We start from the raw sequence: 22,312 nt of genomic DNA, 5'->3' as shown, positions 1-22,312 counted from the left end.
TCGTCGTGTCACCAAGACAGTCTTTTACTGCGGCTCTTACCTCTGGCCTGGGATTCCACAGTCGTACAACTGGGTCAATGCCACTGGTGGCCAGGAAGCAGTAACTGGGATGAGGCTGGAGACAATTCACAATCGACTCGTCTCCCTGCAGCACTCTAACAAGGTTGGTGGTTTCTTTCTCCCAGATGAAGAAGGAGCCGTCATCCGACCCACTGACTATGTACTGTGCATTGCTAGGGTGAAAGGAGCAGAGACTGGAGATCACAGCTCAGAGCCAAAGCTAGTCTCTAGCAGACACGAGAACCTCAGATGGCTTCTGTCATCAGTAGGCTGCCACTCCTTACGCTTACGGATCCAGATAAAGCTTTCTGTGTTAGTTCCCCCCATCCCCAGAATTCATGTTTGCAATCCCAAACGGCTTTTTGGAAACGCTAGCCCAACTGGGTCCTCTGTGGATCTGCTACTGAACCTGTTATTCACGCAGCCACACAAGGATGAGGGTTTCCGTCATCCTTCTCAACCCTGCAAACCAGCATCAGCATCACTTTATGAACGCTCACATGAGCCTACACGTGAGGCTTTATCCGATGGACAGAAACATTCTGCTGCTGCTCATACTCCTGTCCTGCACCCCTATTACGCTCTGCCAACATACCTGCCAAAGAAATTGGCCTCTTTGATGTCTGTAGTAGTGTTACAGTGGCCACAATATCGGAATTTGTAGTCGTAGCTGCGCTCCCTCAGCACCATCTCATCCTCTGAGATGGAATCCTTGCGGCCTGTGGCTCGCAGCCGGATGGGGCCACCTCCTTTCTTGTCTTCAGCTGGAAGAACAACACATTTCCCTCATCACAATTCGGGGAGGAACATGTTGTAAACAAAGCACTCTAGAACAGCATCACTTTCAGAGAACAATTTCATCAGGGAGCAGGGCTTAGGGCACAAGCTCCCTTCCATATTATCTCCTGGATACATTGCACTATCTTATATCATGCTCTCACTCGAGACCAAACCAGGACCAGACACAAGGAAAGAACAAGCTGAGACCAGTTTTTGTGCACAGTAACGATCAATCTGCCTCAGAAGTTGGAGCTTTTTTTCATAGGAGCAGTTTAAGGAGTAAACTCCTTGTTTGTTCGTTAGATTTTACCCTAACCTTGAAGAACCACGCCGAGCAGCGGCACTCACCATTATCACTCTTGGAGAAGAGGGCTGCGTTGATATCTCTGTCTAGCGCGTCGCAGGCACTGCTGTGTGCTTGTTCTGGGAACTTCCCTTTAAAGTCATCCAGACACTCCAGTGCTTCTGCCACGTACTTGAGTTCGAAGAGACAGCGGGCGAGACGGAAATGGGCCTTGAGGTGGCATGGATTCAAGGATATGGCCTTCAAGCAGTCTCTTAAAGCATCATAATGGTCCCCATCCCTGGAGAAAAGGGAGGGGTGGATTAGATAGTCCGGGTAGCAACAGCACACTTTCTCCACTGCCATTTCCCAGCCCTTGTCTCTCTCCAAAGCTTGCTGTTTGCAGCACTCTCTATGCAAGCAGACACACCACAAGCTCACGCATTAATAGCATTTGCTGCGTCCCAGGGGCACCATCTGACCAAGGCCAGCTTCTCGAATGCATCTCCACATGTACACAGGCAGCCCTGTAATGTGACCACGCGGGGAAGCCCAGCAAGTCTTGACCTGCCATTTTAAATCCGACAGAGCAGAGCTCACTGATACAACACATTTAGGGAAGTCCTTTGAAGATGGAGGATGCACAAGCCCTCTGGCCAAGCAGAGGCAAGGCCTCTCCTGCAAGGCGAGCGGGGCCTCCTCGGAGCACGGCAGCTCACGCGTGCCCCTTTGTGGACGCGCGGTGTGGCAGCATGTTTCCTTGCCCACAGTCAAAGCCACTTGTAGTCCTCAGGAAGGAGCTGAAGAACCTCCACGCTTCACAGTCCTGCTGGATACTTATCTAAAGCAGCAGCCTTTTCCCACCTTTACAGGAAAAACTTGATGTTTTAGAAATGAGCAGTAGAACAGATTGGTATTGTAACAGATATTTATATCCTACGTACGGGTACCGGAGACTACGCTTGATTTCCCTAAACTCCATGGCAGTGGGGGTAAGAGTGCTTCCGTTTGTGCCCTGGAAGCAGAAGAGACATGACAAGCCTTGCACGCCTGTGTTCGATTCAGACTGGTAGAGGCTGAGAAGTCAGCCTGGGCTAACTGGCAGGTGCTTGTACCAGCATCGAGCCTAAACTGATCAAAGCCACCACAATCTTTCCTTAAAGAGGGCCAGGTCTCCCTGTGATGGCTAATAAGACTAATTAGGTTCACACCTGAAACCCACACGCACCGTCTGGAACAGTCCCAAGGAGCAGGGGGGTGAATTGTCCTGTAGCTCCCGCAGGGTGACAATTCAGATCACGTGGAGCCTTTGTTAAGCAAGAGGTGCTCCTGTATCTATTCATCAAAGGGAGCTCCAAACGGCTGGGTTAGCACAGCAAGCAGTGCTTATTCAGTGCCACGAGCACGTTCTGCAAGCCATTCATCCCACTGCTCTCTCCCCTCTCCAGGTAGATGTTGGCCACAAATTGCAGCTCGCCTGTACAGAACGTAAAGTGCTTTGTCCACAACATCTGCAGCAGAGCAGGAGAAACGTGGTTCTTGAGGTCTGCATCTACCTTTGCAGCACCGTGCCCGTGTTAAACCAGGAGACCAGATGCACAGCATCTCACCACCTTCGTTCTAATCAGGAGGTAACACAAGTTACTTGTTATGATGACAAGACATTTTCAGACCCGGACAGGCTACAAACTGCTCTGCCACCCTCAAAAGCCCTTCAACCCCAACTACCAGAGACAGACAGCCCAAAAGACTGGCGTGAAAACCTACACGTTGAGATGTAAAGCAGGCCCTGACTTCTCCTGTTGTTACAGGTTTGACTCGGCTTGTGAAAAAGTGCTCTAACTAGGAATCAGCTGAAGTACTGTCAACGCAGACAGTTAAAAGCAATCAGGAGCGGTGCAGTTGGCTCTTAGGAGCAAGTTTTAGAAGGCCAGTCTTTGAAGTACTGCGGAGTATGAGCAGCATCTTAAGGGAGGTGAGCAAGGGGAGGTTAGGAAGTTAGAGCTTCCTTTTTCTGGATCTCCCCGCTGCTCAGAAGGAGGCGAAAGCAAGACCTGCAGTGTTCTGCAGGGTGCCTGGCTGCTGTTCCCGCCCCAGACGTGAAGGACACCTTAGAGGCACGCAGCGGTTCAGTGTGTTCAACTGCTTCACCCTCCTCCTCAGTGACATCCCAGCCTTCCTCTGCCATTTACCAACAGCTGTTCCTAGCAGAAAAACACATCTTCTCTGCACCTGAGAAGGTATGAGCTCAGCACCATTTACATTCTAATCACTGCACGCCACAGAAAGCCATCGCATATATTTTCACATCTTCCTGCTACTGAAAGCTGCGGCAAGCACTAGCTGACACGCAGAAAGGTTCAGATCTGCCAACATCCTCCGGGAAAAATGATGCCTATAAGAAAAATGTCATTCACTGAGATCAGCACTCAGCTTCCGTCTTCCATTCCTTAATCCCAACCTATTGTTCTTCTCCCTCTGAACATTGAGGTCTTTTTGAGGCAGCTCCCAAATCTCTGCTATTGCAAAACAGCCAGTAGGCCAGTTACCAACAGTCACAACAACTGCTGGCTGCTCTTTATCTTGGCAAGATGATGGGAGAATTCATTCTGGGGATTTCAGCAGGGAGAGAAGAAGGATATCCTCACAAAGCAAATGTAGATGAAGGGCCACAGCTATTTTAAATATGTTAATAGTAAGCCATACTACTCAGTCTTACTCTGCTCAAGGGGACAGATACCAAAATAACTCAGCTGTATCTTGCAGATGCAGCTCTGGCTATTGGTCAGAGAGGACATTACCCACTGCAGAGGCTAAGAGCGTATTTTGCAATAAAGACGAAAGAACCTTCCCCAGACTCTGAGGCACCAGTTGCCACCTCACCAGATCCCTCAGAGAGCTTTGCTTCCAGCTGAGGAGAATGTGGGCTAGCTGGGGTAACACAGGACCAGGCCACATTTGACTATCTCCAATACCAGCCTCTTGGATCAAGCAGCCGCCAAAGCAGCTCCAGGCAGGCCCACAACAATCTCACATCAGGACACGTTAAATTACAAAGCACGGTAACCCATCACCTCATCTGTTGACAGCAAATTTAGAGGCATACTCTAACGCAGATCAGAACTATCCAAAGACACCCAAATACCCTCGGAGTTGCTCATAACGTCGTTACTCAGAAGTGGATTTTTGGTTTCCTTTTACACAGGAAAGGAACAGAACATGACTCAGCATACCAGTGGGCAAACCCACAAGCTGCTGCCAGGTGTGCTCGCCTGTACAATGTCTGTGGCCACGATTTCTCCAACACATGCTGCTGTGCAATCCCCTTGTTCTGTGCCAGGGGTGCCCCAGAGCTCTGTTTACTTACCACTTGCGCTTCATGTAGGCAGCAGCTCTGTTTCCATACAGCATGGCATTATTGGGGGCTTTCTGTACTGCTTTGCTGTACAGCTGGATGGCTTGAGTCCACAGCTGGCAAGCAAAGGCCTCGTTGGCTTGCTGCTTGATTCTCTCCAGATACGGAGGCAACTCTACCTGGGGACTGCAGGGAAAGAAGGAAAGAAGCACAGGTAAGTCTCACTTGCTAACACTCTCATTGTTAAATAGTTAACTGTTAACCTAGTTAAATACCTGCAGTGTTTTGTTCTAACTTAACAGGTCCCAGCAAGCATTAGCTAATACCAGAAGTTTCAAAGGTCCTGCACCTGTGTAACCTGAATTTAGGAGGAGGGTTTCTTTTTGACGATCATTCGACTGTTTCCGTTTTTCTTCATATACAGACACACTCAAAATTGAACAGTGGCTTTTTTAAGTCTCATTCCTCAGACTTCACCAATATATCTACGCTTTGACTGCATTAAAAAAAAAATCCAAACCTCCTTTAGCAACATCTGATGGGTTGCAAATTCAGAAGGAAACCAAGTATCTAAGTTCACATGGCTGCACAAGGCCCATGCTCAGCAAACCAAAATGAGCATCTCCGGTGCCGTGGTGGAGGGGCCATCTAGAGGAAATGAGCTGAAAGCATTCAGCAGAGTGGCTGGAGGAACCTAGACTACCCTTATATGGTATTAAGCAACTGTGTCTTGACTTTTAACCACATCTCATCAGCTGGAGGAAAACCAGTCTGCAAGATGTGTTAGAAGTCTGCTTCTGCTTCACCCCAACTGCTCTTTATTCGTAAGGAAAAAAACGCAGCAGGGACAGTAAGAGAGGGCTCTCCGTCCATCCCTAGTTCATATGCAAGGCTAACGACAGCAGTGTCATCATTGTAAAGCAATTTTGGCAGCTTCAGTTCAGTCTGCAGCAGGCAGGTGCCTAAAAAACAGCCAAGGGAAGAAAGGCTCTTTCAACCTGACAGCCACTCCCATCTGACAGATCACAGCTCCGGCAAGGTCAGGAAGTAAAAACCATGCAGGACAACTAAGAACACTTCGCTTCCAGGACTGAAAAGTCATTTCTTAGTTTTGTCTGCAGTAATTCTTTGTAAGAGGAGAAAAAACCTAATGGACCATGCTTCTCCTAAGATGCCGTTGCCTGATTTGACTCAGGCTTATAGCCCACACACCAGAAATAAATACAGCCCCTAGGATAGAGGCCACTCAACAATCAAATCAACATGCCAAGTGGGTTTGCACTTCACACCTTGTTTAGCAGCACCTGATGAGAGGAAGAGGACCTGAACAAAGCCATCGGCCCTTCACTGAGGCAGATCTATCATCTTACCTCACATGTGCTCTTCCTTCTGACAAGCGGAAGCCATTGCTGTGGAGATGGATGCCATTGGACACTCCATTGGTAGAGGTTTTTCCATTCTGCACTTCTGAAGGTTAGAAAAAAATATAATCATGCAATGGATCAATGTAGATTACACAGACTAATCCCTGAAATATCAGGGTTACATTTTACAGCATAACAAAACCAATGCCACAGCCCCCTTCCGAGCACAATGAAGCAGAATTCCACAATTCCACACATTCCTGTCTTCCAGCCACCTAGATCTGATTTGCCTTCAGAGAATCATTTAGGTTAGAAAGACCTTCAAAATCATCAGGCCCAACCATCAACCTGACATCACGTCCCATCACTAAACCACATCCCTTAGTGCAACGTCCATGTCTCTTAAATGCCTCCAGGGATAGGGATGCACTTCCCTGGGCAGCCCCTTCCACTCTCTCCATGAAGAAATTCCTCTTAATATCCAATCTAAACCTCTCTGGTGCAACTTAAAACAGTTTCCTTCGTACACTTACTACAAACTCTGCAGTACCCTTAAAAAATGAACCCTAGAACCAGAACCAGATACACATGGAACTACACACCCCCACAGGGCGGTTTGAACTGCGCTCCTTCGGACTGAGTCTAGGCCATAACCCGAGTACCCGACTGACTACCAGAAGCCTGACATTTAAAACTGCAGAAGTACATAGCAACTTACTTCTAAATGCCTTTGTATTTTTCAGATGCACTGAGAAAAAAAATACAGGCCTAAGTTGTTTAACATTTTATAGAACAAGGAAGATGAGTGGAACCACTGGAGATATCTAATAAGGGAATTCCAGATGCTTTTTTCCTTTCTTTCTTTTCTTTTCTTACCCTATTGCTCAAGGAGCAGTTACAAGCTGAAGTAATCTCTGAAGGTCATGCAGCCAGATCACTCGCAATTCTTATAGAAAAATATTCAAATTCAAGTTTTATAAACTGCATTTATGTTGTAGCTGGGAATACTCCCGCAGCCATTTCAGAGGCTGGGAAACTGGGGACTCTTTCCAAGCACTCTACTGAACAGCTCGGTGCTTTCAGTGCGCAGAGACATGCATGCACATGAAGTTCAGCCTTTGTACAGATGCTGCTTTTTTCACAGCCCTTGCCTGAACTTTCTGTACCCAAAAGGGCGGAGCATTTGCTGAAACTGCACCACTGTGAACCTGTTCAAACTCTGCTCTGCCATTTAAAGCATGACCTCACCAGATACCACAGTACAGATCACCCACATGCAGCCAAGACAGAAGAGAACGGCAGGCAGGGCATCTACTTGCTACCAGGATGTGAGTGTTAGATTAAGGCCCAAGGCAAGCTGAGTACACAGGCTGAACTCTGCCAGAGTGCTCCAAGAACAGGGCTGAGCACGGAACACTCCCTGATAAGAGAGAGCCGGCCTCTGCCTGGGGACAGCGCTCTGGACGTTCACCGCACACTGCCTGCAGTATCTGCATACGAACAGGCCCTGTAAGAAACAGGCCCAGGAATAAAAAGGCTCTTGGATTTACTTACTTGTAGAGTAAATGACTTTTTGAATCAACTATCTCACCACCAGGAAGGAGATTAGTGCCAGGCCAGACTCTCAGACCAGGGAAGAGATTGTTCTGTCTCCTTCTAATGGGCGTTTAAAGGGGTAACAGCTGCACTCTCCATTTTGTACGTTTAAAAACACAAAACCAGTACGCCATTTCCATGTTTGTCCACATACAAAGTATTTCCTCTTTAGCTAAAGGCAGGGTACTAGGACCTCAACCACTCTACTAAGTCTGCTTTATCTTCAGGAGAATGCTTACAGCTATACCTAAGTTGACACATGCACACACCCCTCGACAGCTCATTTCTTCCCTCAAGACACATTTTGTCGCTGCGTGTAAGGGTTTTAGGGCTCAGGGTATGAGCTGCACTGCAGAAATTGCCCAGCAACAGCCATGCCATACATCCTTTCCCTCATTCCTGCCCAGATGGAGCTACACCCTGGAAAGAGTTGAGTTCTACATGATTTCACTCTGCTTTCCACTCACTTCCATGACAGCATCACACTTACCCCCTGACGTGTGGCATTTCTTCGGGAGGAGGAAAGTGTATGGCCGCTGCTTGTAAGTTAGATCAAACAGATAGACCTGAGAGATGAAGAAAGAGAGTAAGACAAAAAAAAAAAGTCAGTGATACATAGAGGCTTAAGGGACAGAAATAAAACAGGGCTAGATAGTTCCATGTTTGTTTTACTATTTCCAGTTTTTAACCGTCTTGTTTATAGACATTTACGCACTGAGTAACAGCAGTACCAGTGTCTTGTTGCATTCCAGCACTGGATTCAGAAACAATACCACTGAGAACCAGGAGCCTCCTTTTACTCAAGAGGTACAAACCAACCTGTTCAAAAAGCTCCAACTCCAAGAAGATATTTTAACCATTTAATTAATACAGTGATCATAAACAAATTGAACACTTATAGTGGTAGAAAAGAAGCAATACACTAAATGAAGGTGTCACTAAGCTGAAGCCAATATTTCAGGAAAAACTTCAAACACAGCCCTGTGAAACCCTAATTTAAACTTGTACCAGTATAGGATCTGACAGCCCTTATCAATTCGTGTAATTCAGTACCTCCTCTTAAAGAGAAGTCCAAGTGTGAGAAAGATCTCTAGAGGACAACCAGAGCAACCTGCTCACAGGGGAAGTTCCTGCTTAATCCACGCTGATTAATACTGTCAGGAGGATTTTCTCATTTCACTGATAAGCTTTACAAAAGAGCCACAAATATCACCTAGTGCTTAAAATTAAAGCAATCAATATCCCAGGTGAAGTCCTTTGCTTCTGTAAGTTCCTTACATACTAGATTGTATTACGGAAGCAGTTTGATGTTTCAGGAATGAGTTAAGCAATTTTTTTTCTACATCAGGAAAGGTCAGTTCCAGAACTTCTCTCTCTCTTCAAGAGAAGGAAAGGTGAATTGCAAAACCAGATCAAAATTCCACATAAATTTAATCATCGATAGCATAACAAATAAATCCCTAATACCAGGCATTCAGTCCGAATGCATCAGAGAACAGTTTAAAAGCCAACGATGTTACCCACAGAGAAGTTACTACACCTGTTTTGAAGACAACCTATGGCGGCCCAATGTTAAACTTCCTACCAAAATTTAGCTGCCTTCTTACCTGCTCCCCTCCCATGTTGACTAAGAGCTCAGTGCCATCAGGACTGAAGGTGACATACGTGGCCACCAGAACTCTCAGCCGGTTGTTGTAGTCCGGAAGCTTCACTGGAAGGTGTCCTGCGGAGGGAAGAGATCCATACATATCAGCGTCACGAGGAACCCTTGTCTTTGTCCTACATCAGCTCCTCCCTTTTACAAGAGGTTGTTAGGACAGCAAGGGCATGAAACACATGCACCAAAGTGATTTTCCATTTCCTACTGCTGTCTGTTGAATCCTTCCACCAGCTACCAAAACACTTAGATGTATGGAGCTGCCTTTTCACAAGTTCTAGATACTATTTTTGCAAGGCCATTTCCATATGCAGACAAGACCAGATTACGACTATCTTGCTAACAACTGCAGTCTGCAGAACCCAGCAAATCACAGTTTTATGGATTCACTAAGGATTTAGCCTCCATGATTTGTGGCCAACTGCAAACAAATACCTCCTTTCTCAACTCTCTAATCACGTTTCCGTAATAAAGCTCTTAGCACAATCAAACCAAGGCTCCTAAATATTCAGCTCACACAAGGGTTCTTTTGCTTCAGACAGCAGATGTGTTGCATGACCAATTCAGGGGACCTAAGAAATCCTCCAATGGGACTCATCAGAAGCAAGACTGTCAAAACTGGTCTGTTGAACATGCTGGTTTAAGATACTTTAAAAAAAAAAATGGGAAAAAACGGTAAACGAGCACTGGAGAAGAATGACGTCTAGATGCCCAGACACTGCATTGCTGACTCTTCATGTGCAGGATGAAGACAAGCCATTTCCCTTCTGTGCCAAGAAGATTTTTAAACAGCATCCTTGCTGGGACCTGTTCCAGAAGAATGTCTAGAGCCCTCAGGTTATCCAGTCCTTGACTTTCCAATGAAACTGACAAAAAGACATTTACGCTAGACAAGGAGTAAGGCCAGCTCACCAACACACACCGCTGCCAAGTCAGGGAAGGTGGGCAGGTGGCATAAGCAAGAATTCACAGCACAGAAGAGAAATAATCTACAATTTCATGGAACATCCACATATTACACAAACACTTTTCCAAGCAGTGCTTTCTTGCGTGATGAACTCAGTTACTTTAAAGTCCCATTGGTGACCCCCAGGACACGTCCCAGTACCTGCCACGTAGTACTGTGCTGCACCATCCGGGAGAGGTTTCTGCCGGTCACAGAACGTGTGGACTCCAGCCGAAGGACTCTGCTTCATGCTTTTTCTAGCCAGAAAGAAATGCAGTTATAATCACAGCATTCAACTGCTGGAAGCCTGCTCTATGCTAACGCTTCTTGTTCATACTCAAGGGCAAGCCCTCATGCCCGTGCAGCTGTGCAACCACAGACCTGCCTCCCACCACCCCAGTGTACTTACTTAGATAAAAGACTTTGTGGGCGCTAGAAAAGACTGGGTAAAACTGCACAGTGAGGCAGATGAGCCCCAGATCATCGCAACTCCCCCTTCCCCACTCACACGTGCCAAGAAGGCCCCGAAAAGCCAGCTGCTGTTACCTGTGGTTGTGGATCATGCGTATGTCGTAGAGCCGCACAAAGGGCCCGCTCGCCCCTACTGCCAAGTAGTTGTTATCCTGGGGGTTGACTGTGAGGCACTTCGCCTCCACCAGCTGTCCGCAGTACTCGGTCAGGTCTATCAGGACTTCTGAACGCTTGCTGTTCTCCCGCAGATCATACTGTCTGCAAAGGGAAGAGGGAGTCAGGCAACCCATGCCACCAGCTAACAGAAGCAGCAGTAAGAGAGTTTAGCTTTCCATGGTGACCAAACTGAAGGCCACTCAAAGCACCGCATTTACGCTGCTCTGCAGCGACCTACGTTTAATTATCTGGCTTGTACGCGAAGAGATGACACTACCACTAACAGGCATTTGTGCCACAGGTTACTGGGAGCAAACCAGTTCAGTAAACGCTAGGCCTCAACATCAGGATAATCACTAAAACCAGCTCCATAACATGCACAGATTTAGTCAAGCTCTAAATTACACTCTGGGCCACGACCTAACAAACAGTACACAGTATGAACAGCCTCCCGCAGTTGCATCTACTCATTAAGTCTCAATGACTCTGAACGGAAGCTTCACTCAGTGTTGCTTCTGCCTTCCTACCTTCCATTTGATACAGCTATTCCCTTCTTGTCCTCCCTTTTCAGTGGAGGAAAACAGAGGAGCTGGGTGACTACTTATCAGGAGAATCTACATTTCAAGAAGAATCCTTTCAGCTTCAGGAAAGGGAGAGATTAGCTTGAGCTCTTTAGTACAGAGAGTCTCCAGATTTATGCTTAGCACATACTGCAATGGATCCTAATCCAATTCATTTTGGGGCAGAATTCATTCTGTACCTGATTAGCCCATCTTCTGCAGCACTCCAGAAGGTATTAGGCCACATGGGAGCTGTGGCAATCCGCTTAACTCTGTTTGTGTGATCTCCGAACATGTGGATGGTTTCCTTGACAGTCAAGTCGTGGACGTGCACCTTGGAATCGGCAGCTCCCGTGATGAGGATCCGATCCCCCGAATGCGGCAAGAACTGTGGACGACAGATTTGACATTCAGACCTGAGAGGTGCTGAGGCTCTTCACAAAGACACCGCTGAGCTTCCGTGGCAGGTCGCAGAGCAGCTTGCTTTGGGAACGCAGGACGCCCCACGTTACCACCTATATTCCACATGCACACTCAAGAGTCGGTAATGACAGTAACACACAAACTGCTCTCTTTATCTCGTATCTTTAACTCCTGATTTGCTACAACCATTTCCTTCGATTCTACAGAGTTAAGGAGCTAAGCCCAGGAGCTACACAGACTAAGAAGCACAGGAACTGGATGTAATACAATTTTTCCTAACATTACAAATATTACACAATTGGGGTTGAGGGAATGGATTGCTTGCACGAAAACATTTCCCAGCAACATTTCAAAAGCTATTCTCTTACTGCTTTGGCTGCTGATTTTGTTAGTCATTTAGTCCTTCTACTCAAATACCTTGACAGAAAAGATGTTTGCAGTATGTCCCGTGTGCATAGAAAGGAGTTTCTTGTGGTGCAGAGGATCCCAGACAATGGTATGCTGGTCATCAGAGCCAGAGGCCAACAAGCTAAAAGAAACAGAAGAGAAGTATGCATCATGGACTCCTCTGTTCCAAGCTATGACCAATTTCTGAAAGTGGTTTGACCACAGATAGCCATTAAGTTCATTCAGCTCTAAGAAGCCCCCTTCCTTCCTCTTTTCTCAGCTCTGTTTTCTTGATGCTTTCCACTCAGCCAGTCCAAGGAAGTAAAGCAGCCAAATATCAACTCCACAGAAAATAAAGCAAGTTTTTTTTTTGTTGGTTTAGCATCTTGACCCAGCTCACCACAGACTCAGATGGCACAGCAAAAACAATAGGAGTGTTGGTCAATAACAAAATGCAGGGCCTCCACTTTCCTTATTAGCCTGGCTGCATTAACTGCTCCCACATCACACCCGATCTCAAGCCAAGCCATTCATTCCTGGACTTGAGATGTGCCCGGGCAGTCCCAAGACAGGACTCATTAAGTGATTCACAGACTGCTTTTTAAGTGCAGGGTGTGGCAGCAGCGTTGCAAGGTGCTCGTGCGTTTATCTTCTGTTAAAGCAAAAGAATCTGACATCTGCAACCATCAGCTGTTTTAAATTTATTTCCTTGGAGCCAGATCTCTCTCAAGTATGTGAAATTTTCACTGGTAAATAATTTTGAAGACTATCAGACAGCAGACTTTGGATTTTACAAGAGGCATGTCAAGAAATAGAGGCTTTTTCTTCCATCCAGTTATTTTTCTTGGAGATACTCTTTATTCTACTTGGTTAACCGAAATGTTCTCATGATGAGTTTCTCTCTAAAATTGCAGAGAGGGGGGTGAATGCTGTACCTCCCTCCTTAACGTGCATGTCCCCAGCATCAGCATTTAGCAGCACAGTGAAGGGGGTAGGGAAATGTCACTTCCTACCAGCTGGGCAAATCCTGAAGATCCATTATAATCCATAATGCCACTTAAGAGAAGAGAGCAGCCTTCAGTCTCCACTTCTTAGTCTGACCATTTCCCTTCTGAGCTCAGTAAATGCACATTTCTAACAGTATCCAGACATATTCAACAAAATAAAGCTTCTCTGAAGCTTGAGCTCTACTACAGTTCAAAACTTTGAGCGTGAGCCCTCATCCATTTTATTACGAATTTATTTATGGGAAGTAGCTGCTTACGATAAGGTGACCTACATCCTACTCTTGGGAGAACCTGGGTTATCAGTCTGTTGATCCCCCGAATCAAGTCGCATACTTACTCTCCTTTTTCATTCCATTCTAGACAGTTGACACACCCAGAATGACCCTGAGCAAAAAAAGGGGAAGAGAGTATTACACAAACTTCAGCCTTATCAAACAGAGCTGTTCTAAGGCAAGGACGCAGCGAGCTCCCCACACATAACAACTTGTTCTAAAACAAGCAGCTTTTTATTCTGCAAAAGAACACCCACATGGCAGATAAACACCTCCAGAAAAGACAGACATGCTATAAGCAGCTGGGGTAGAAAAGACAAAATGAAACAAATAAAAAGAAAACAACGTAGTGTTGAATAAAATGGCAGTTCAGCCTCAGAGGCTACTGATGAAATCCTGCTGTACACACGGAAAGGTGACTTTGCTTCAAAAGCCCTTGGCTAGGCTGACAAATTACATGTACAGGTTCTCTGGGATTGCAGGGAAAATGCAGTTTTGATAACTCTTTTGGAAGCACCTTGCTGCTCGGTGACTGTATCATACATCTTCAACCACATCAGCTAACAACTGTAACAGGGAAGACTGGGAGAGCACTGAGCAGCAGTTGAGAGGTGGCTGAAAAGGGAGACAGAAGCATCCTTTCCTCCCCCAAATCAAGACAATCTTAAGTTTTTTTTTTTTTAAGTTGTGTCAGACTGCAATCCAACAGCTCACACTTCAGACAACACATTACACTTCGGCTTTACAGCTGAATATCTGGAAGAGTTGACAGTTGCCTTCTTCAGACACCACTGTTAGGGTCAGTTGACGCACACCCGTCAAAGGCTCTCCAGCAGACAGTTTAGGGGACTTAATAACCAGTATCTCTCTCCCATACAAGAGAGAATTCCATACGCTCCAGCCTGCTGTATGTTCCGTCCCAAGCTGTACAACCAGCGGTTGTGTTTGCTCTTTGAGCACTGCCCACTTACCTGCAATTCTGCTTCCAGGCCCAGGCGCCGAATGAATGGGTCGGTGACATGATAGTGTCGCTCAAAGCCCAGTGCGCCCCTCTCCTGCACGAAGCAAACAAATGCCACACTGACTACAGCAAACAAAACTCTCCTTGTTCCCTTTAAGAGAAGATTCATGAGCCATAAAAATCACGGAGGGACCTTGCCAGATATTGGGGTGTCCATAGCATCAGGGACAAGTCCTGCAGAAGGAGGACATCATTCACATCATCTCCAGCTGCTTACACACTTTGCAATCCTTGCCCTGGACTGGTTTGAAATGATTTCTACCTAATTGATGGGCTCCAGCTGGGCAGCTAAGGCAAACTCTGAGGAGGCCCACACCAAGACCAAGTTGACTCCTTTGTGCCAGAAATGGAAGATACGAAAGAGCTCAAGACTGCCTGTCTCAAACCCCTGCAAGGATTTCACAAACTGACTCCTGGGAACTGCAGTACTGGACTAGAGCAGCTGAGAAGTCTGTCCTTACACAGAATCTCTCCTGAAGCACCAAAGATGACTTTGAAACTTGAGTCAAGCACTTGTAATCTCAGCATTCCCAGGTCATCCTCACCGTTCCCTGCATCTACCATCACCGTTGGGAAATGTAATGGGGAACACGACTGGACAGCATCCTCTGGAGATGGCTTATTTCATCAGAAACGGAGCAGGAGCGTGTGGCTGCAGCACCACAGCACAGCCTGTTCTACAGTGGAGGGAACAGCTGCCACAGAACTGCGTCAGTACAAATGAAGGTGAAGAAAAGCAGGACAGTTGTTTCCCCTGTGATCTCACAGAGTTCACAGATGCATTAGCAGATGGCTTCGATGAAAGAAGGCCAACTGCAGAGGCAGCCATGAAGGAAAGGGAACACAAGTCATATTTTGAATGGAACATCAAATGTCCGAGGAGATCCCTTCCCAGCACCTGACCCAGCCCCAGTCCTGTCCCGTGACATACCACGGTCAGGTGAAGACAACCTCAGCCTCAGTTATCACCATTTACAGAGAACACTGATGTCAAAACCTGTCCTTACGGTGCTAGGAACGCGTCAGTAGTCACAGAACAGCCACAAAGAACAAGCACAGCGTGTGGCCAATGCAGACCAACAGTGAACTATGAACTCCATGTGCTAAAAGATATTTGAGAACAAAATGGAGACAGGTATAAGGAGATTGGAGGGGGAAAAGACAAACAAAACAAAAAACCCCACAGGCTATCGGAGAAACTTCCATTACAAACTTCAAACCTCTTGACATATTTTCACAGACAGCGTTCCCAAAACACTCCCAGGTCCATTGCAAGGTGTTGCAGTTATAATTTCTTGCTGTTGCAGCCTCAGTAGCTTTGCGAGGTCTGTGCAGCAGGATATTGCTTCTCCTGCAAGGAACTGTCAGACTTAGCAACCTTCCCAAGGTCACGGATGAAAGCCTAACAGAACAAACAGTGTGAAAAAGTCCCAGGCTAGCGCTCCAACCACAGAACCATCCCTTCCTTGTTAGGGCAGCAAAATAAATCTTTGCACATGGATTAAATTACAAGCTTATCATGCAAGGTTCGGTACCAAACTGCATGTTGAACTGTGGCATCCCAGCCCCTAGTTCCTTGTTCTGGCCACTAACAGGCCACTTGTGTGAATTCCGGCTACCAACAAAGCTGCAAATGATTTAAGGCCTCCCAGTCCAAGCAATAATTGTCTATTGTGTCTGCTGTAGCTAGTCCTTTCACGTTAAGAGATATTTCACTAATGCAGCCATCAGATGACTGATCTGACCACAGAAGTTTCTCCCTACACAAAGGAAGCAAACACATCACTCTTTAAAGAAAAAAAAGAGACGGCAAAAAAAGACAGACACAGAGAGAGATCATTAGCCTTACTACAGTCAGAAAATACCTTTGATGGCAAGATCACACAAAAAGAACACAAAGAAGTCGGCAAAAAACTCGTGGGGGAAGCCAGCTAAGGGTCCTTTATGTTGCCCAAACACAAGCAGAGAGATTTCTCTCTTCAGCGGTGTACTGTAAAGGAACAGACCTGCCAACGTGGAACCAGTTTGGTGTGCTCCTGCTAGGGAGAAGAATTGTATTCTTGTTATGCCCCACTTTGCCCCAGCTCCTCATTAAGGACAATGATAGGTCCTGTGCGTTTGTTCTCTTAAGCTCCTTATGCAGCTGATCAATATGCGGGTGGCAGAGATCTCTTCAGAAGCACAGGCAACACCACGAGCATTTCCCGACCCGGCGTGAACGCTGCTTCTCCACCAGCTCCCCGCTCAACGCAAGCGGACGTTTGGCTAACACGTACCTTGATCTGCCTGTGGATGATGTCTCTGGTAATGTTTGCTTTTGCCATCTTCTTGCAAGAAGCTATCGGAAGAGCCGCTGTGCATCCAAGCATGCCAACGGAGCCAAGATCCACACCAAGGGCATTTAATTACCTGCGGAACACGACAGGGAGCAAACAAAGACAGGCAGACAAACAGGTTAGGACGTTCATACAAACTGTGAAGGACGACCCACCCCCAACCTGCAGTGGCCAGGAACTGAAGAATTCTCTATAAAGGCTCCTTGAAGAAACTCAAGGATGGGCGGGAGCAACCCAGGGCTGAAGGACACCCAACCGAGGAGGGCACCCCCAGTTTGCAGACAAGTTCAAAATGAGCAGGACGCCAGGACAACAACGGCCTAGAAAAGCCATGCAAAGAGACCCTGCAAGTCCAGGGGCAGGACGCACCGTTTCACGGTTTCCACTTTTGTATGTGCAGCCCACTTACATCCAATTTTGCTTTTCCCATTTCCCAAAACCAACAAGACTTACTACACCGTGGACCTACAAGGCAGTGATATTTTTGGCCACCTCTCCTCTCTTATTTACTATATTTGATTGCAGTACATTTTAAAAAAGATTTTAAAAGTACATTTACTGTATTTGGTCACAGTAACTATGTTATAGTACATAATCAAACACGTTTTCCTTAGAAACCACAACAGCCAACCATCAGGTGACGCTATCATCAGAACACCCCCTTACATTAGCAATAGAAAGGGGTGCCCTTTGCAAGTTGTATTTCCAGGAGGAATTAGAGATTTCCGCACGCTTACGGAGCTCCAGACTTAATTCACTACCCTAAATAACTGAAACCCCGTAAGATCAGCTATACCTGCTAGAAAATATTCCAGCTGCAGAGTAATTGTCACAACCCTGCTCCAGACAGGCTACCTAGCAAAATACCAGCTAGTCTCTGCGAAATGATGTCATTCACCTCATTTCCATACCACAAGCCCTGCACTGTCCCATTTTGGTATTTCTATAGTTCTCTTAAAAAAAAAAACAACACGTATTTTAAACACCATTTTGTCCTACATAAGCCGAGAGTTTGAAATTCCCTTTAACGAGCATTCGCGAGCAGAGCAAGCCGAAATATCCAAACGAGTCCTCTTGAACGAGGAAATGCTGATTCACCGAAACAAGACTGTTTCACAGAAACGCAGCACCCAACCGCTCCGCCGAGTTCAGCCTGACAAACACTGCCCTGTTCCCCGCCGGTCCAGCCAGCAGTTTGGGTCAAACGAGGGCTTTTTGGTCAACGCCGTAGCTGACCCTACATGTCTTGAGGCTCCTGCACCGCGGCGTGCCCGGAGCCCCCAGCTCCAGCTCCAGCTGGCTTTGGGAAAAGCGTCAGCGTGCGGGCACTTCCCCGTGGTGCCGGTACCAGGAGCCCACCTCTCCTCCCTGCAAGCGGTTTGCAGACTTCCCTCCAGGCGGAGGCTCCAAGCGCCTCCCCAGCTCAGCTGGCTCCTCCATGCGACCCTGCAGCGAACCCAGAAATGACATTAAACCTACAGGTGGCAAGGAATGCCATCCAAACTGAAGATCAGTCGTGTAGCGGGCTCCTAGGCAGGATTTCGGGCAGCCACAGGAGCTCTCAAATACAACACAGAAAGGCAGAGCTGCTTGAGGATCTCTGAAGATCTCCCTCCTGCAGCGAGCAGCCCTTATGGTTGTGCTCGAGCCCTGCTTTGTCCGTGCTGAGGCCGAAATGGACGAAATTCCAGCAGCCCTGGGTGCAAGGCGAGGCAGCAGGAGGGGAGAACCCAGCGCTGTGGGGCCACCTGCAGCCCGCACGTGGGACCAACTCCTCGCTGGTGTGAGCACTGCCAGCCATCTCACCCCGGACCACGTCCAGTTTCCACAGCAGACACCTCCAGTAAGACCACAGCTGCCACACGCCTCCAGCTCACCGCGGAGGAAGAAGCTCGACCCGTTCCCCGTCCGCTGGGGCGGTTAGCTGAGCTTGTGCTGCACCCCATCGCCTGTTCAGCTGAAGGACACTCGGTCAGGGCTCCTCGAGAATCCGCTGGCCTAAAACTGTCCTCGATCACCAGACCTAGCGCGTGTGTACTTGTCCAGCGTGCCATCACGTCGGTACTTCAACCAAGTTCCTTCTCCTGCAGAAGTAGCACCGGGAAAGCTAGCACGCCCGCCCAGGAAGGGACTTCATGTTTTAAGCTTCCCAAACTTTCTTACCCTCACGTTAAGTAAGAGTCGCCTCGCTCCCAGGCTTAATATCAAGAGGCACCACTGCGAACGCATTTCCTCATCAATATTTCACGCCAATTCCTGTCGTAGGATGATTAAGCTATCACATTTTGATACCTATCCTCTGCCTTTCCACGCGAGCTTAGAACTGGCGTTGTTCCGCCTGTTTACGGAGACCAAGTCTGCAAGGGGACAGCAACAGCAGCAAAGGGCTCCTCCTCCTTCCTTCCTTCCCTCCTGCAGCCGAAAACGAAGCCAGACCTGAGCGCAGCGCCTCGGTGCCCACCTCGTGCAGGGATCACACCGACCGTGGTGCAGAGGCGAACACGGGGAGCCCGGACAGCCCAGCAGCTCCTCGTGTCCCGGGCCAGCTCTACAGACCCGTGGCAGCTGTGCTAAATACGCTCCGTTGCTGGAGACATCCGCGGGGATGTGGTTTCTAGACACCTTCCTACTAAGCTCTGCAAGCAGCCAAGGAGCGCTGGCTGAAAAAGTAGCTCCAAGCTTCTCCGAGGATCTGCGATCTCTCACCTCGTCTCTCCAGGCACCCTTTTCAGCTCACCAGCCTCTTCCTGCCCTTCTCCTAGGCCAGATCCCCACCTCCCGGCCTCCTTAAACAAACCCTCCGGGATGCACAAGTGCTTCCTCCACCCACAGCTACAGCAGGGCAGAGACCTTCATCCCCCCGCAGCACCCCAGCAGCTCAGCCCTCCGGCGAGGGATCCCCAGGCAGGATCCAAATCTCTCATCTTCCTGCTCCGGAACAGCTTGGTTTTCTCTGGATCTCGGGAGGTCTACCAGGGCTAAAACCATGCCGGAGCAGAGCAGGCTGTCGCCTCCCAGCTGACAAACACCCAGTGCTCTTCTCAAGACCCCTAGAAGTGTTTCTGTCCCATCTCTTACCTCTAGTCGTGGCTAATTTCTAGACAACTCCTTTTTATTCGACACCGACCTGCCACGCCAGTTCACCCAATGACCTGAAGCATACACCTGGGGAAACGCATGGTCTTGGAAAGGCACAGACCTCCCACACTGCACACGGCAGAGATAAAGAACCCACACCAAGAAGCCCATTTACTTCTCAATAAGTTACTGCAAAACCACTAATAATACCGTAAATTTACTCTCTGACCGTGCGAACGGGACGTTCAGAAGAAAATATGAGCATCGGAATCCCCCTGCTCCTTAAGAAAGACTCAAATTCCCTTCCCCTCCAACAAAGTCTCTCCTGCCACGAAGCTGTACGCGTTCTGGAGTTCATTTCACGCGCATTTTCTGAAGGAGCACAGGAACACACCGCAGGTTGGTGTCTCTGCAAGTGATACCAAGGATTTGTAGGATTGCAGCTGTGCCGTGGAGCTTCCCAGCAGTAACTTGGAGGTGTCCACAGCAGATCTCAAGAGATCAACGTCTTCACTTTAGCTCTTAACAGTTAAAGGTCAACAAAATCACCCATGAAATCAGTCCTTTGGTTGGCAAAGCTGGGTGAATAAGGGTCTAAAACAAAACATTTGATGCAAAACTGACCTTAAATGTACTAACACCGGCATCCAAGGCTGTACACCAGCAAATTGTTGAGTAGCTGGCATACCTGAGATGCCAATGCAAACTTCGTAGTGTTTGACTATTAAAAAAAAAAGACAGGCTTGGAAAAAAACAGTCAAATGGGAAAACATGAGTCTAAGGTGTCTCTCTGGCTTACAGAGGTTTGACTGAACGCTGTTAAATGCTTAAAGGCCTCCCAGAACACACGCGTGCTTGGCCAAGGAGACTCGAGGAGCTTTTCTTGCTGTTCTTTGCTGCTCGAGAGGTATTCAGCAGTAAGAAACTACAGCTGCAAAGTCCTTGGCAAGCTTAAATTATTGTGGAATCACAGGCTAGGAATTAGGGAGTCCCAAACTCCCATTCCAGGTCAGACTTTTTCCATCAGGCACAGCCGGTCACAGCCCCAGACCCACACTCACCACGAATACCTAATTCTGCACCACACCGTTGCACACGGGGATCATCTGCCTCCAATTTAGCTAAAAACTGACCCCAGTAGAAAGCGTGAAAACCCCTAAGCCTTGTAAGTCTCCTGGAAAGTAACCACAAATAACTGGAGAAGAATAACCAGCGCCTCCGACCCCTTAGGCTCGTATAGGCTTCCAGTCACCGAGTCCCTTCGGAGAGCCCGTCCAAACGCCACCCCCAAAGGCACGTCGCTCTCTGTAGGACATCTCTCGGCAAAACCTCACTGCCGTACAAGTTCTGTTCGCTTTCAGAAATACCATTTCCTAACCACTCGTGCAGTTCCCTGGCTGTTCCCTAAACCAGCGCAACCAACTCATGAAACGAGAGGATAAAGTCCCACTTAAGGACAATTTGGGATAAATCCACGCTGTTGGTACCAGCGATGATCACACAAGCAGCGCCACTTTGCATACACCTAAGAGATCACCGAGACCTTTTCTGGTCCTTTTTTAGAGGACCACTGAAGCACGTTTCACGATCACCCTTCAGGAGCATCGCCACCACCCCGTCCCCAGTACCAGCCTCTCCTCAAACCGCACCCTGAAGCGCAGACCCCGTCCCACCTGCGGTTAGCGGTGCTTCACTTCTCCGACTCTCCTGCTCCTGCAGTGCAAAGCTCCAGAGACAAAAAAAAAAAAAAAAAACAAAAAACACACTTTCGCAACACTTGGCCTTTAAATCTGCAGTCAAAAATTAACAAGTCACAGATTTGTGCAGGCTGTGGTCTCAAGACCTGCTAGGGTGTATTTACAGTGACAGAAACTTCAGAGTTTCCAGGAGAACTCTTTCAAAGAGTGCTTCGGGGAGGGGGCGCTTACAAGATTCACTGGCTTGCCGCAGCTGGCTCTTCTAATTTTCCTGAAACACTTGCTCGAAGTCTAGGAGCAGAGCGCTGACACCCGTAACGCAAACAACCCCATCGTTTTACCATCGAACGGTCCCAAAGCAGCTGGTGTTGGAGGGGTGTTCTTGCGGCTGAACGTTTCCCCTCGCAGAGCCACCCACACGCCCCCGCCCCACTTACACACGCGCTAAGGCAGCAACACGGCCGAGCACCCTGCAGAGCCGAGCTCCAAAGTCCAAACCTCTGGCCTGCTGCCCTTCCAAAAAGCTCCAGCAAGGCGGAGAGCGTCCCCAAAGCAGCCGGGCCCGTTCTCAGCTGAGCGATGCGATTCCTAACTGTTTGGATGTGCCCGCTTTCTCAGCCTCTGAACTCAAGGTCATTGAAAAACAAAAAGCACCATTTCACACCCTGCAAGTCTTTGCGGATACATGGTTCACCCCGAAGGAAGATCCCTCTTCCCCTCCCCTTTAGCATCTATAAATGCCTTCAGCTGTCCGTGCACCACCGGCACCCAACTCAATCACTCGGCGGGCTTCTTGAGACTCACAACTTACTTTCCCTGTCCCCTTTACCTTGACTTTCCAAGAGGTCGCAGGTCAAATTAAA

At 47.9% G+C, this 22,312-nt stretch overlaps 1 protein-coding gene across 4 annotated transcripts in view; it reads right to left on the bottom strand.

Annotated features, from left to right (window-relative positions):
* The window catches only part of WDTC1 (WD and tetratricopeptide repeats 1), a 28,835-nt gene that overhangs the window by 3,234 nt on the left and 3,289 nt on the right, over nt 1-22,312 (bottom strand). For 3 of the 4 annotated variants that reach the window (XM_080567440.1, XM_080567439.1, XM_080567442.1), the window contains exons 2-15: nt 16,615-16,747; nt 14,289-14,372; nt 13,383-13,429; nt 12,069-12,180; nt 11,429-11,616; nt 10,588-10,770; nt 10,204-10,298; nt 9,046-9,161; nt 7,929-8,004; nt 5,849-5,945; nt 4,491-4,664; nt 1,189-1,424; nt 656-824; nt 41-233 (exon numbers count right to left, since the gene is read on the bottom strand). In XM_080567440.1, the coding sequence (XP_080423566.1) occupies nt 41-233; nt 656-824; nt 1,189-1,424; nt 4,491-4,664; nt 5,849-5,945; nt 7,929-8,004; nt 9,046-9,161; nt 10,204-10,298; nt 10,588-10,770; nt 11,429-11,616; nt 12,069-12,180; nt 13,383-13,429; nt 14,289-14,372; nt 16,615-16,707 (1,863 nt within the window). In that variant the 5' untranslated portion in view covers nt 16,708-16,747. Of the gene's footprint in view, nt 1-40; nt 234-655; nt 825-1,188; nt 1,425-4,490; nt 4,665-5,848; nt 5,946-7,928; nt 8,005-9,045; nt 9,162-10,203; nt 10,299-10,587; nt 10,771-11,428; nt 11,617-12,068; nt 12,181-13,382; nt 13,430-14,288; nt 14,373-16,614; nt 16,748-18,837; nt 19,035-22,312 lie in introns of those variants that run through there. The other variant, XM_080567441.1, reaches the window with a different exon arrangement.

The sequence above is a fragment of the Anser brachyrhynchus genome (genome assembly GCF_964034855.1).
Source record: "Anser brachyrhynchus genome assembly, chromosome: 24".
NCBI classification, from domain to species: Eukaryota; Metazoa; Chordata; class Aves; order Anseriformes; family Anatidae; genus Anser; species Anser brachyrhynchus.
Note: the sequence above shows the minus strand (reverse complement) of the source record. Positions and strands in the feature narration are given on the sequence as shown.